We start from the raw sequence: 14,789 nt of genomic DNA, 5'->3' as shown, positions 1-14,789 counted from the left end.
GTACTTAAAAATTTGGTTGTTGTTGTTGTTATTGTTATTTCTTCGATACGTTATTTATTGTTTCAACCGCCCAACACAAGATGCCTCTGTTGTTGTTGTTACAGCTGTGTGCTTTTTGTGCAGTTTATTGCTGTCATTGTTTTGGATTTTGTTTATTTGGGTATTTTCCTTTCTTTTATATAAGTTTTACAGCACGATTAATAATATAGTTTAATAAAGACGAAGAAATGATCAACGGTATTGACATAGCACTTTGAAAACAATCTTGGCAATGGTATTGACATAGCACTTCGAAAACAATCTTGGCAATGGTATTGACATAGCACTTCGAAAACAATCTTGGCAATGGTATTGACATAGCACTTCGAAAACAATCTTGGCAATGGTATTGACATAGTGCTTCAACGACAATCTTGTCAAAGAACATAAACTTCTAGTTCCAAATGCTAGATACACAATATATGCTACCGCGGAGAATGACACCTTTAAACGAATTACTTATTCAAAGAGCTTTTTCCTTTCTGGATTCAAGAAATTCCTAGTCCGAATAAAATAATCGGTTTAGTTTCCTAAGATAGGCAAACATTAATCCATTCAATGAGATTGCTTATTATAACAGTGAACAGATATGTATATGCTATTTTATTTTTGAAGTTAATAAGTAAATTTTTCATCCCCTAATGTCGGCATAATATTGCAAGACGAAACCACCGTTTCATCCTAAAATAATACCTTCCATTCCACAACCCCACCTCATCCCCCACCAAATAGAAGCCACAGGTTACCGCATATACTCACCTTTCATACCCCGGTCCAACTGTAAACAACACTGACACTGACCAATCTGTATTAAACAACCACCTGTTTGCAAAGGACACTTGTCCCACTTCCAAAAGTTCGCTGATTAATACAGGCTTGACTCTTTTGAAAAACGTTAATTTCTTCAATGAAACATAGAAGAGTATTTATTTCTAAAATTACTTAAAAGTATGGCCGTCTTTTCAAAATGTTTCTCACTAAATAATTTCGTACGTGGATAAATAAAGAACCCGTCTCAATGACACTGTTAGAAACTGCGGGCTAAATATACGTTGTATTGTTAGAAATATGGGCGAATAGAAAAATTAAATGATATTCTACTGAGTAGAAAGATCATTACACCTACACGTTGGCGTCGTCGGTATATATTTACTACTGGTTTTAAAATTTGTGTTTGCACTGTAGAATATCATTTTAAATTTAATGCCGCTTTAAAGTTCTACGGATTAACCCAGTGTAACAAGACTGTTACACTTCGTAAAAAGCAATGTCAACAATTCTAAATTTGGCATAAATTGTGACGAAGCTTTCTCTGAAATAGTAATTTACTGTATGTGTTTTCAAAGAAATAGCGGTCCCAAAGAACACTGGGTCCAATAAAAGAAATATAATTTAATCAAAAGATGAGAAAAAATGGAAGGGTAGGACGGTATTACCAACGCAATCGCCGTTTGATATACGAGTAAATAAATAGATCAAATACTTTTTAAATTAATGAGGAAAAAAATTGGTTAATTCGTTAAAGCTAACTCAGATATTAAAGGCATCGGGGGGGGGGGGAGGGAGGGAATGGAGGAAGGAAAGTTAGATAGAATCTATTGAAGCTGAGAACGGAATATCACAAGCAAACCTGCTTCCAAATTGTGTAAGAGTTTTCAAATGCATTCCGTATTAGCAACATCAAAGTTAAATGTGATTGGAAAAGTACTGTTTTTGTTCACTGCTCGCCAATTACCTAATAACAATACAACAATAAATGAAAGATTGAATTTGCAGCCTTGCTCATGTATTCACTGTCTTGTCCAGTGCGACATTGGTTTTTGTCTACATTATAAATGATTCAAATCTAGGGCTTCAATATTTGCCATTTTCCTTTTAAAAATGTAGATTTTAGTTTAATAGTTTGCTTCAAGTTTTACGCTTAAAGTTTTGAGCTTTCAGAAACAAACGATTATTTAGAATAAACTCGCCAAGAATGTGACCACATTGTAGGATAAAAGAACAAAGAACAAAACATAAATTGTATATAAGCAAATTATAGGTTATATGAGAATCTGAATTGAATTGATTCAAAGGAAGATAAAAATACCAGCTACCGCTGATATTGTAACCGAGAAAAAAGGCCGACAGACAGACATGATCTATCTTTTCCGCAATGTATCTTCATTCGTGATATTTTATGTTTATTTTGTATCATTTAAAACGAAAAATAGTTTGTCACGTTCGATACAGTAATTTAAAAGTTACTAGTAATGTTTCATCCAATGACAGACGAACACATTTTTGACAAAATTCCACATGATTCAGTACAAAGGTTCGCTGATGAAAAACGTACACAGTACTTCTTAACGTTTCTTCTTTTGTCTTATCTTTTAAGATGGGATATAAATTGTATGTTATCTTTAAGTAATCGCCTGTACGGCTGCAAACGTACCATTTTCTAAATTTTTGTTTCTTTAACTGAATGTGTTTTTGCATTGAGAAAGTATCACAAATAAAGCTTTTTTTGTCTTCCCCAGTGTTTCAGCGTAATTCGTATTTCGATCACGATAATCAAGTGCCCAGAGGGTCAACGCTTAATTTTGTAATTTGCTCACCAATTCTATTAGAAGGGAACGCGACAATGACGACACTGTTAAAATTTCTAGAAACAAGGAATGAAGCATGCGCAGATAATTACTATGCCGATAATAAAGTGTATCATTTCGTTAACTGCTAGCACACACCATGGACTGCGTTATAATAACTTTGTCAAAACAACCACTTTTATATTCGGATACTAAGGAGTAATTGGCCACTTTTTTCACTGACTTGAATTTCAATTTTTTTAATTAAAAAAGCCATGTTGCACTTATTCATTGAAACTTGTCATTCTGGTTCTGTCATATTTGCCAATTACTGCTGACATTGAGTACTCATTACCAGACCTAACGTTTATTTTTTATTATTTTTCCTTCCAAAGACTCTCACGAGGAAAGATGGAGAAAATATGGTTTATGTGATTGTAAATGAGTTCATTTATATATCTGCTCCTGAGGAGGGATGATTCGTTTTGTTTTCAATATAGCAAACCAATAAAATACATTATTCACATTTTAATCGGTGTTTGGTTCTAATATTTGACTATATTTTCTCAAACTAATTTATAAGTGATAACTTTGGATTATGTTTACAAACAACGGACAATGTCCGTTGTTTTCGTCAAGATAGAGGAATGAAAGTAAGAAAAAGTTGCTATAACCGCCAACCTAAATTCAACTTTGAACTGGAATAGGCTATCAATGGGAATTTAACATGACGGATGGCACAGTGTGAGCCTTTGAGAAGACGAATCATTTAAATATTTGTTAAAGCTAGTTGAGGGCCAAAAGTTTGCTTTTCAAGAGAATTCCGAGCCCAACGCAGAAAGGTAAATGATCACACCCCAATAACCAACAACAACTTGTTCTTACGATCCATCATCCATTTTGATTCACCAGACCTGAAAAAACGAATAGATAGTGCAATGCAAACACTTCTTTAAAATAATTAATAGTTTCCCTCATCTCTTCTACTTTGTGTTGGTTTTTACCTGTTCACCAAGGGATTGAGTAAGATCGTCAAAAAATACGCCACAAGAGAGATTTTCTAAAATAGATCCCGGATATTAATTTTGTACATGCATAGCTATTAGAGGCCGACCGAAACTAAATTTCTGGTTTCGGCCAAAACCGAAACCAGACCGAAAGTTATAAATTGAAGCTGAAACCGAAAGTTTAACGACACCTTCGGCCGAAACCGAAAGATAAACCGAAGTTGCCGAACACAAGATTTATTAAATAGGCCTGGGTCATGATGCAATGCGAAACTAATTAAAAACAAATCTAGAAGTAATCATTCAGAGCCTGCAGGAAGAGGAATTCGCTAAATGTCAAATCTTTAGGTGTTACGTAGTAATTATATCCAAACAAACGAATATTGTAGTTCAGAAACAACAGTTTTTCCGCATTCTCGCCCAGCAGATTGCTTCGTCGGTCTGCATACAACTGTCCTGATGAATTAAACAGCTGTTCACTGGCTTCACTGGTCGGCGGCGCAGACAAGTATTTGCGAGCTGCGGCTTCCAGAAGTGGGTACTGACTGCAATGCCAGTACGCCTTTACGTCCGTGGTCATTCGAGGCAGACGCGGTTCCTTTAAGTAACTGATCAACTGCTGTTCGTACGGCGTCAGTTTGACTGCCGGCATTTTGTGATGGGTTCACATAAGCAGGTTGTTTGTCATGCGCAGCCCATAAATCAGCCCCCTCTTGAGCATCTAATTCGGACGTCTCGCTGCTTTCAAGTCCTGGCTCAACGTTGTCAATTGTAGCTGCGGATGGCGCAGTCATATTGTTCATAGCGGATTCTTGGACTGAGCGTAGAAAGTCCAGGACCATTTTCGTCGCTGCCGCTGCCTCCTGTACATTGAAATATGTATCCTTGAAGCGTGGGTCAAGCAGCGTCACAGCAAGGAAGGGTGCCGAGGAACTGATATCAGAGAATCGACGGGTCATTGCGTCATGCAGCGCCACTTTCATTTGCTTGAGGCCATGGTGTGCTGCTGTAGTGTTGAGCATGTTCTTCAAATTTGAAACAAGCGGCATTACAACAGAAATGCATGCATCATCAGCACAAATCTCCTGCGTTGCAGTGTAAAATGGTTTAAGATATGTACTATTTCATCTAGTCTCAACGTCTTGCAGTAGGGAATGTCCTGAGGATTTAACCGTTTGCTGGTGTTCCACGAGATGACGGCACGCCTGTTCACTATGCTTAAAGTGAGTAACAATCTTGCGAGCCTTCTTGACTACAGCTTCTACTGATGTCTGCGTGAACAAGGCGTCATGCAGAACCAACTGCAATGTGTGGGACATGCAGCCAATATCAGTGACGTCTGCGACTCTCATTGCCATTTTCATGTTGGCGGCATTGTCGCGCATTCCAACGTGAATCTTCTCCGCGATCTCCCATTTCGTCATGGGTTCACGAAGTTTCGATGCAAGATAATTTCCATCATGATCTTCTTCCAGCACCATCGCACTCAATATAACTTTACGCCGCACAGCATCATGAATGAAATGACCCGTGAAGCTTAGTAAGGAACATGATTTTGTTGGATTGCTCCATCCATCTGTAGTAAACGATATCCAGGTGGCCTCCTGCAACAGATTTTTCAAGTGTTTCACGACTTTCTCATATGTGGCAGGCATCAGCGTTGTTCGGTAGTATTTTTCGCTTTTTACCTTATAGTGATGAGCACTGAGTGGATCACCAATGTTCAGTCTTTTGAATGCTTCACCTTCAACAACTGAGTAGGGTAACATGTCGACAACGATCAAGTCCAAGATGCACTTATCAATTCGCTGAACTGCAACGTGGTCATCAGGCCAGACCATTCTGCTCTCGACTATTGATGTCAAGGACGTCTCACAAAATTCGGTAATGCATGTTTAGTAGCTTTCTCTTCCATCATCATCTTTTTTGAGGCACGCTCTGCTCCGTCATTCATGGGCCTCTTGAGATACGTACCATGGAGCTCCTTCTGGCAACTGGCCAGATGACCTTTCAAGCCTGAAACTGTCTGATGTCTTGGTTTATCGCTGCCAAGTGATAACAGTTTGTTGCATTCTTTCCACTGCGCCTTGCTTGCATCAGAATCGATTTTTGTGAAGTAATCCCACACTGCATTTCTCGACATTCTTTGCGGTCATTAACTAATCCGTTTATTATTAACTTAAATTTTCTACTTCATACAGATTAATTCGCTACAGTTTAACTAACTAAAATTATCAATATTGTCAGAGTTCCAAATCTCTGTATTCAACACGCGAATAGACTGAAATGCAAGAGTGCGTAGAATTGCCTAGCGCCGACTGACCGGCCGAAAAGCAAAGTAATAGACGTAGCACTACCGTTGGATTCTGAAAGTTAAAATAGATCTTCGCCTGATGACCGAAAGTCAATATCAGTTTCTGCCGAAACCGAAAGCAACCCGCAAGCTAACATTTTGGCTTCAGTCGAAACAGAAACTATGCCGAAAGAGGCACTTTGCCAACGTTCGGCGCCGAAACCGAAACCGAAACCGAGCTTGTAAACAATCAATTGGATATCAGTGTAAATACGTGATACTGTTTGCCATAATGGAACTCAAATTACTGGCCGTGTCCATGACTAGAAGTAAACAAGTTGTGATGTATGATATATATGCTACAACGTTATATATTGTTTTATTACATAGTACGTATAGTTTTCATATAGTATGCGCCGTTTCATATTTATGATTCTACCACACGTCAAAATATCACTTTATGTGGTTCTGATTGGTCCAAATAAGAACATGAAATTAGTGTGCAGTATCATCTATTCTGATTAGCTGGGATCGTGGGAAAATGTTTTTAATCCCGCCTTCTTGAATGTTTGGTTTTGAATGAACATTTTTGGCGGCCATATTTGAACTCGTCTCGCGAAAGGGAATTGAGAACAAATTATTTCCGCTGTCTGAATATGGATATGTTACCCCCACAAGGGTTTATTTTGTCATGTATAACATTATCATAATGAGAAAAATGGCTTTAAACTACAAGATAAGAACAACAATAAGAAGTAAAACTAAGGGTATTGCTTATTTGATGGCGGAGTTGGGGGAGGCAGCGGTATATATGCAATATTTACAATCCACCGTATATGCAAGCGTGGTTTAATTGTAAACGTACAGAAGTTTATAAACTCACCTCTGTTCACACTAAAATTTGGACATAATTGGGTCTCCTACCTAACCGAACTTTATCCAACCCCATCATCTTTACGCAGTATATATGGGATGCAAATCCGATTAAAAAAGAAATTTGTTTACGTCTTCTGTACAGTCTATTATTCCAGTCAAATACTGCAAATATCCGGTCACAAATGCATTGCGGTAAATGTGGGAATATCTGCATCCAGGATTCCCGATTTTCATAAAAATCTCAACATGGTAATGTTTCGTTCTGACAGTGACATTTTAGGGTAAACATATACTCTAGGCACACTGTTTACGGTATCAAACAATGTGGTATCAAATCGCATTGATTATTCTGTTTTGAAAATGAGATTTTCGTTATAAAATGGTCTGTTTATTCGGATGGAAGCTTTTTCTTTGACTTATAGTTTGTAAAATAAAAAAAGTACAATCTACTTTTAATAGTTAAACCTTCTTTTGGGACTACATTTTATGCACAACAGATGAAAGGTGCACCGTCAGTTAGAATGAGCGAACCTATTCGCTCTTCGTTCTATTTAAATAATTTCCACTGAAAGAAAAACTATGCGATCAATAGAATCTCAGTTGGGCAATGATTTAATATTAAATTTATGAAGCTCGTTGAATAATGTCCAGCTTTTGCAAGGCTCTCAAAAGCTGGACATTATTCAACTCGTTTCATAAATTCAATATTAAATCGTTACCCATTTGAAATCCTCTCTATACACACCTTTACTTGGGCTATATTGATGTTCATGGAAACATGGAAAGGCACAGTTGGTCCAGATAATAAGAAACCCAGAATGATATGCACGGTTCATGCACGTGTTGCTTAGATATTTCTTTTGTCTGACGCACAAAGAGCTAGTACATCTCCGAACACAAAGATCAGCAAAGTAACACAGACAAGATGAAGATGAATCAGAAAGCGTATTTGTACTCAAGGATGATTCCCAATACACAAGTCCAGGCCTTGCTGGTGATCTCCATTGGCAACGACAACACAACACGTCCTAGACTGGACTAGGATGACGGTGAATATGATGTTAATAGTTTTTTGTTTTTGTGTGTGTGTGTGTTGTTTTTTGCAATTGTAGGCCTGTAATTACAGGTTACATATGTTGCAAGCGGCGTATTTCAGGAGGTCTCAGTAATGTTCGATTTGGTCAGCCCGAATTAAAAGAAGAACTATAGATAATTTGAAAGTAATCAGTTTTTATTAAGCATCTGCATATGTAACTGAAAGTAAACACTTTTATGAAGCATGTGTATATGTACCTTTTCCTGATTGAACAAAGCTATAGACAACTTGTTGACTGAGAAACATATCCTTAAATTACAGAATTGAGAAAACAAATACAACCAGGCAGTACCAAGTTGATAAATTGGGCACACGTCTTTGATATTTATGATGTCTCACAAAAACAACAGGGAAAAGAATAATACAACTCAGTGCATATTATCATTATCTGAGCGGCATCCTCGAAACAATCTGAATATTCAATTATTCGTTTCTGACAATCCTTGCTTTCCCTCTTTCGCGTGCACTTAACAAATAGTTACACATATTGCTGTAGACTGTATGGAAAGTATTGTGCATAAAATGTACGATGACTGAAGTTTTAAGAATGCGAAGCGATTAGTAATAACAATTAACAATAGGACTCCTCTTTTTGTGACCCTGGTCACACACACACACACACACACACACGACTTATATGGTCATAAGCAAAGTAACAGAACAGAGCGATATCCTTTCAAAATTCAATAAATAATTTATTTCCCCAGAATGCGAAGAGAAAAATGTTAAAAGAACTTACGATTTTTTTACAAATTTAACCTCAGTTAATTTTATGAATTCAAATACAAGTCCTAAGGATTAAAGCTCTAAATATACTTAAGCGGTATGTGATAATGTGAATATTGTGGCCCATGTCGTGGTGATGTGCCAACAGTCATTTGTTAGATCACAATAATACAAACCTATAATATATCAGCATTTTAAATTTCACTATAAATCTGTTTCCATGAATGTTAATTTAGCACTTTGTATTTTTAGAGAAGAATATCATGAATAAGATTACTTGAATAAATAACTTCTAGCCCAAATTAAATACCTGACACAACAATAATACAACTGATTCGGCTCAGATCTTCCACCACGAGTGAATAAAGTTTAGATAAACAAGATTATATGGTCTTCTACTTGATCTCAGGTCAAAATTACCATTTTCTACCAAGAAAGACCATTATCTCCTGGAAAATGAAGTTCTGCAAGATTTCATTTGTTTACAAGATAAAATCATAGCGATACTTAGACGATCGCTTACAAAGCGTATAAATGTAGTAAATAACATGTATACCCTGTATTTCATGTTGAATTTCTAATGTTCTGAACTCCGATTGAGATAAATAAGTTGTTTGCAAAATTAAAGTCAATGATTCAGGTCAGGCAGAATATGAATTCGATTTTGGACAAGATCAAGTCCAAAATACATGTCGATGGGATATATTCAATAAAATATCATTCAAACAACACAAATTAAATATACATAACTCTCTCTCTCTCTCTCTCTCTCTCTCTCTCTCTCCACACACATTAAGTATGTACAGAATATATTTCTAAACTCCACTGAGTAAAGTATATGGGAAACTATTACATAGGTAAACAGTCTCTCTAGGTTCTTATAATAGCATTAAGTAGTATCATACTGGAGTATGTTATTCTTTTGATATTGTTTGGTCTTTATTCTAGTAATAGCTATAAATAGTACCTTAATGGATCATAATAGTATGTGAACATTGTAAGTAATAACCATTTTGATAACTGTCTTTAATTATTCTAATAATATCTGTAATTAGTTTGATAATTGTGTATGTCAATTATACGTAATATCCATCTTGATAACAGTCTGTTTTTAATCTAATAATAACTGCAATTAGTGTGATAATTGTGTATTATTCTAATAATATAATAACTGTAAATAGTATGATAAATTTGTATGACAATTATACATAATATCCATCTTGATAACAAAAAGTAATTATTCTCATTTTATACTAATTGTCATTAGTATGATACTTGTTTATGCCTATGGTACGTAATAGCCATATAGTCTGTCTTTATTCCAATAAAGCTGTAAAAATTATCATAAGAAAGTTGCATACTGCACGTAATGGCAATCTTGATTAAAGCCTCAAGCAAATTTCCATTAAATTTCGAAGCAATATTTGTGTATTACACAACATTAAAATTTCCCAGTACTGAGCAATGTGACTTTCAAGAACGTATGTATAGTTATAAAGCCATCTTTGTATTTTTCAGTCATGTGTGTAGTTTCCATTGCATTCAGTAAGTAACCTATTTTCTCATACTTCAGTCATACGTGTATTTCCTGTAAATCAGATCTCTCCGGTGGCCTAAGAGGTTAGAGCGTCAGCCTCAGATGCGGGAGGTCGTGTGTTCGAACCCCTAACGAGTCATACCAAATACATATAAAAATGGTACCATCACTTGCCTCGCTTGGCGCTCAGAATTAAGAGGTAGGTGTCCGGACTCGTCCGCCTGGTGTCAGAATAATTTGACTTGTTGAGACTTGATGCTACATGCCTGCTTCATGGTGCCCCACTGCTAGACTACAATATAAACTGGCACACTGCAGATCGTGTGACTGGACAATTGTTAAGGATCCACTAAAAATCCATATCACACACACGCACACACACACACACACACAGACACACACACACACAATTATATCAGTAAAACTTGTTTTCCTTACTTCAGTAATATGTGTATTTTCCGTCTCGTCAGTTATATTATTGTTTCCCTTATTTCAGAAATACATTTATTATCCTTTAGTTGAGTAAAACGCGTATGAAAATACTTTACTGCAACAAAGTTGAGACATCACTGTCTTTACTAATAGAAAATAACACCGACTGAAATAAGTCACCATCAGAAATTCGTGTTTTGTGTGTTTGTTGCCACTTGTACGCTTTGAAAATGTTTTATAATGCCTTTACTCTATTCAGCTGAATTATCAACCGGAATCCATTTATTTTCTTAGAACTAATTACACTAACACAATACTACTGAACATAAATTTAAAGTGAAATATTTCCAAACAATGCCATCACAAAATACCAGATATACAAGATGATATTTTCTGTAAGGAAAATGGACCTTCTATAAGAATTTAAGGACGGAATTCCAGTAATAAAGGTAGGTGCAATAAAGAATGAAATTCACGTACCAATCGTAACAGTTTCAAAGACCAAATTCCAGTCATAAAGGTAAGAGTGAAAATAACCTAAAAATCGTCGGTTTGCATATTAATATTTTTCTATTCACACTTTACGATTTTTGCTTTTGAAACTGAGAAACTATTATTATGGGTTTTTTTAGGGGTTTCGGGGGAGGGATTTTAGCACATTACACGTTCACATTTCCTTTTATTTGCATTTTATGTTTCTATTGAACCGGAGAAAATTTAGAATTCTATCAGAATTTATGTTTGAAAACGAATCGAACAGCGATATCAGACGATTAGCATTATCACGGTCTATTTAAATCGTCTGATTTATAAGATGTTTAATCGGATGATTATCAGTATCACCAGTCGATTCAAATTATCTAATTCATACAATGTTAAATTGTCTCAGATTCTCAAATTTCTAAAGCCAAAGCGTTTCCTTAATTGCCAAGGGATTCTACAATAATAACAACAGTCGGATATTGACTCTAACGTGACTAATGATCAATATAATTATCACCTGAGATAACAACTTTTGTCAGTATTATCTAATAATAGAGATCCTGAGTAATAATAATAATTTTATGGTATGGGTTCCAATGTGACTATCCTTCGATATCATCGTCTGCGTTAACACCTTTCGTTGATTTTCTCCTATAAGATTCCTCTTGGATAGAGAAATGTGATTTGTACGCAAAAATAGCCCAGGAGTAGGTAACTTTACATCACCACCCCATGCTGTTATATTTTCAAGAATCTATACTGACTTTAATATAATTTCTTTCGTTTAGCAATTTAATTTCACAAGCAAATTTGACGAAATCACGTCACTAATTGTAAGACAGTCATGTCATTTTTTCTGATAACCACCGACAATATGAACAAAAACTTTAGGACATGTTAAACATACATACATACATAATTACATACATACATACATACATATTAGACTACTTTTTCTTTCAACTAGTTTTGCCCTGCTTTTATCTCACACAGTAGCTGATGATAATGTATGTTTCTCCATGCATGTTTGTGATGGCTGTGTTAATACAATTGCCATGAAGTTCATATATGGGATGGTAATTATATTAAGTTCATATATGAGATGGATTTGTATGCACCTTCTCTGATATTTGTCGCTATTTTGACCGACGTTCAGACGTCCGTTCGCCTTTTCGATTCGCTCGAGAGCACACGCAAACTACACTGGCGAGAAATTCTCTAAATTTCAAGTTGTAGAACCCGTAGATAAACGGATTGAGGACACTGTTCAGGAAGTATGAACGGATTCCGATTGAAAACAACACTATCTGCAGGTCTGACATTTGACTTACTAAATACTCCTTATAGAAACTCAGACAGAGATAAGGGAGAAAACTAACAATGAAGATGATTGTGATCAGAAGCGTGATCTTGGTGTACTTGTCAGTATTTATATCTGTGGACTTTCCGTGAGTCGGATGAGACACGAATTTGGGTCTGTTGAAAGCTTTTATAAGACTAGTGCTATTATTGCACAATTTTTGGTCCATAGACCCACCACCTCCACTGATCTCTTGGGAATCAAGAGTTTTTTCCTGGTACGATACAATACCTGCTTTTTCTTCCAATTCAACCAGCATTTTACTTTCATCATTGTATACTGATTTATCTTGGCCTATGTTTGTATACTTTTCTTTCACAGCTGAAGTTTCTTTCTTAATTTTGTCATCTTTTGTTTGCACATTTGCTACCCCATTTGAAATGGAATGTTCCATTTCTAAATGGTTACTCTGCATTACTCTTATACTGGGCGTGCTCAACTCAGCACTCTCGTCGTAAATCTGAAGTGAGTCTTTGTCTTGACTTAATTTTCCAAGAGGGCCCGTACACTTTTTTCTGATCTTTTTCACTCTAATTAACTGTTTGTAAATCAACACATACAATACAATTATCGCTATAGTTGAGATAATGAACAACAACAACTGGATTACATTGAACGCAAGCAAATAAATCCGTAAGGACGCGTCGTTAACTGTTGTGCAGTCGTATGCCTGAATGACCTTTGATCCGTGAATTTGTACATCTTCAGCCACGACTGAATAGAACACAATGCTTGGCCAGGAAAACACACAGGCAATCAGTGTGGAAATGACACAGATCAATTTTGCCTGAAAAACCGTGATCTGTTTCCTGAATGGAAGACAAATTTTCCTGTATCGTTCGGTCGCTATGGCAATTAGAATTGTTCCAGAGGATATTGTACAAACGAAATTCATTGTTCTGAGTAACTTGCAGGCAGTAGCATCTGGAAACAAGTAGAAAAACCTGATGTCCACTATTTCCATTGGCATTGATATAGTACAACTCATTAGATCGAATACTGCTAAAACTACAATAAAGCAAGTAGTCGGACTACTCTTTGTCTTATACCCGTAGAAATAACAAACAACAGCATTGCCAACAAAACCCGTAAACATCAGCACTCCCATATATATGAAAACTGGAATGAGCAGGATGGCTATCTCATCGTTCATTCTCTGCAGGAGATCCGTCGCAGACGAGTTGTTCATGATGAAGGCTTATAAAGCGAAACTTGCTTAAAACAATTCTGAAAATAAAAGAAAATATTTCTTATTGGACTATGCATGGTGCAAAATATTAAAGTATATACAATGTACAAGTTTTGACCAACAAAAAAAAACTTCATTCCACGTTTCGTGCTGAACGTTGAACGTGTTTAAAACAAGAGATTCGATTTTAATTTTACCTAGCCATGTATAAACAATTTTTTACCTGTGTGTTATTGCTTTACGTACCTGTCTGGTATACTTTTGCATACCTGTGAGATATACCTTTACGTTCTTTTGTGATATACACTTACATATTTGTATGATATACTTGTACGTACATGTCTGATATACTATTACGAACCTATGTGATATTCTTTTACCTACCTGTCTGATATACATTTACGTACCTGTACGATATACTTGTAGATCATTAAACGTTACAGCGTAATACATTACCAAATATCCGCACCAAAGCAAAATTTCTACTTCACATACCGAATCTGAATAAAGTCACAACTGACCCTTCCGCATATTTCTTTGTATTTTTGTATACTAAGAGCTTAGAAATATTCCCACTTTAAAGATTCAGACGTATATGAACGTGTTAACCATACGCGAGTATGGCAGGTCCGGTGCATGCCCCGTATTATTGAAGGCCCTCAGTTTGAGTGTGCACTCGGATTCAATTAAGTGTCAGTCGTAAACAGTTTCTTTCTGGTTTGTGCAACATCCTGCTAAAATTCAACAATTTCGATCTGAATAAAATTTAGAACATTGCACACTGTAAGTGTTGCATTACTTAACATATTTATCACGTTTTGTTGGCGATGGATACAGCGTCTGCGTCAACCTTAATGTTGTGTGTATCGACGTAATATTGTGTGTGTTGGCGTTAATGTCGTGTCATCGATGTTAATGCTGTGTGTGCGGCTATACTTTTTTCATTAGGAGATATTACGAATACAGTTTTGACAAATTTGGTGGTGGTGGTGGTGGTGGATGCATAGCTTGTATTGATATAAACTATGTACATGCGCATATATGTATTTACACTATGCCCAAAACATGAATATCAATACACATCGTATCCAAATGCCTGTGGGTGCGAATAATTTACAAGAAAAACAACTCTTAAAATGAAAGGCAGGTATAGAGATTAAAGATCACCGCATATCACCATACGA

The 14,789-nt window shown here is 36.1% G+C and overlaps 2 protein-coding genes across 3 annotated transcripts; both read right to left on the bottom strand.

Moving 5' to 3' along the window:
- Positions 1 to 4,737: 4,737 nt before the first annotated feature.
- On the bottom strand, positions 4,738 to 5,454 carry LOC149788882 (zinc finger BED domain-containing protein 4-like). Its single transcript, XM_089973558.1, has one exon. It carries the CDS (start codon positions 5,452 to 5,454, stop codon positions 4,738 to 4,740), a length of 717 nt encoding a protein of 238 aa, XP_089829684.1.
- Positions 5,455 to 7,995: 2,541 nt separating this feature from the next.
- Positions 7,996 to 14,209, bottom strand: LOC149788881 (uncharacterized). Of its 2 annotated transcripts, none has more exons than XM_089975019.1 (2): positions 14,013 to 14,209; positions 7,996 to 13,643 (listed from the first exon to the last, which is right to left on the bottom strand). In XM_089975019.1, the coding sequence occupies exon 2, from the start codon at positions 13,603 to 13,605 to the stop codon at positions 12,193 to 12,195; it is 1,413 nt and encodes a 470-aa protein (XP_089831145.1). In that variant the 5' UTR covers positions 13,606 to 13,643; positions 14,013 to 14,209; the 3' UTR covers positions 7,996 to 12,192. The 2 variants fall into 2 exon arrangements, with proteins under 2 accessions (XP_089831145.1, XP_089831146.1); XM_089975020.1 differs by having other exon boundaries at positions 14,101 to 14,209.
- Between the last annotated feature and the right edge of the window lie 580 nt (positions 14,210 to 14,789).

Source organism: Sinohyriopsis cumingii, chromosome 11 (genome assembly GCF_028554795.1).
Source record: "Sinohyriopsis cumingii isolate HCF-2022 chromosome 11, ASM2855479v2, whole genome shotgun sequence".
Classification (NCBI taxonomy): domain Eukaryota; kingdom Metazoa; phylum Mollusca; class Bivalvia; order Unionida; family Unionidae; genus Sinohyriopsis; species Sinohyriopsis cumingii.
The sequence above is the reverse complement of the archived record's forward strand: the minus strand, read 5'-3'. Positions and strand labels throughout refer to the sequence as shown.

Excerpts from the sequence above, each read along its gene's own strand:
- LOC149788882 (XM_089973558.1), bottom strand. The coding sequence starts at position 5,454 with ATGGTCTGGCCTGATGACCACGTTGCAGTTCAGCGAATTGATAAGTGC.
- LOC149788881 (XM_089975019.1), bottom strand. The coding sequence starts at position 13,605 with ATGAACAACTCGTCTGCGACGGATCTCCTGCAGAGAATGAACGATGAG.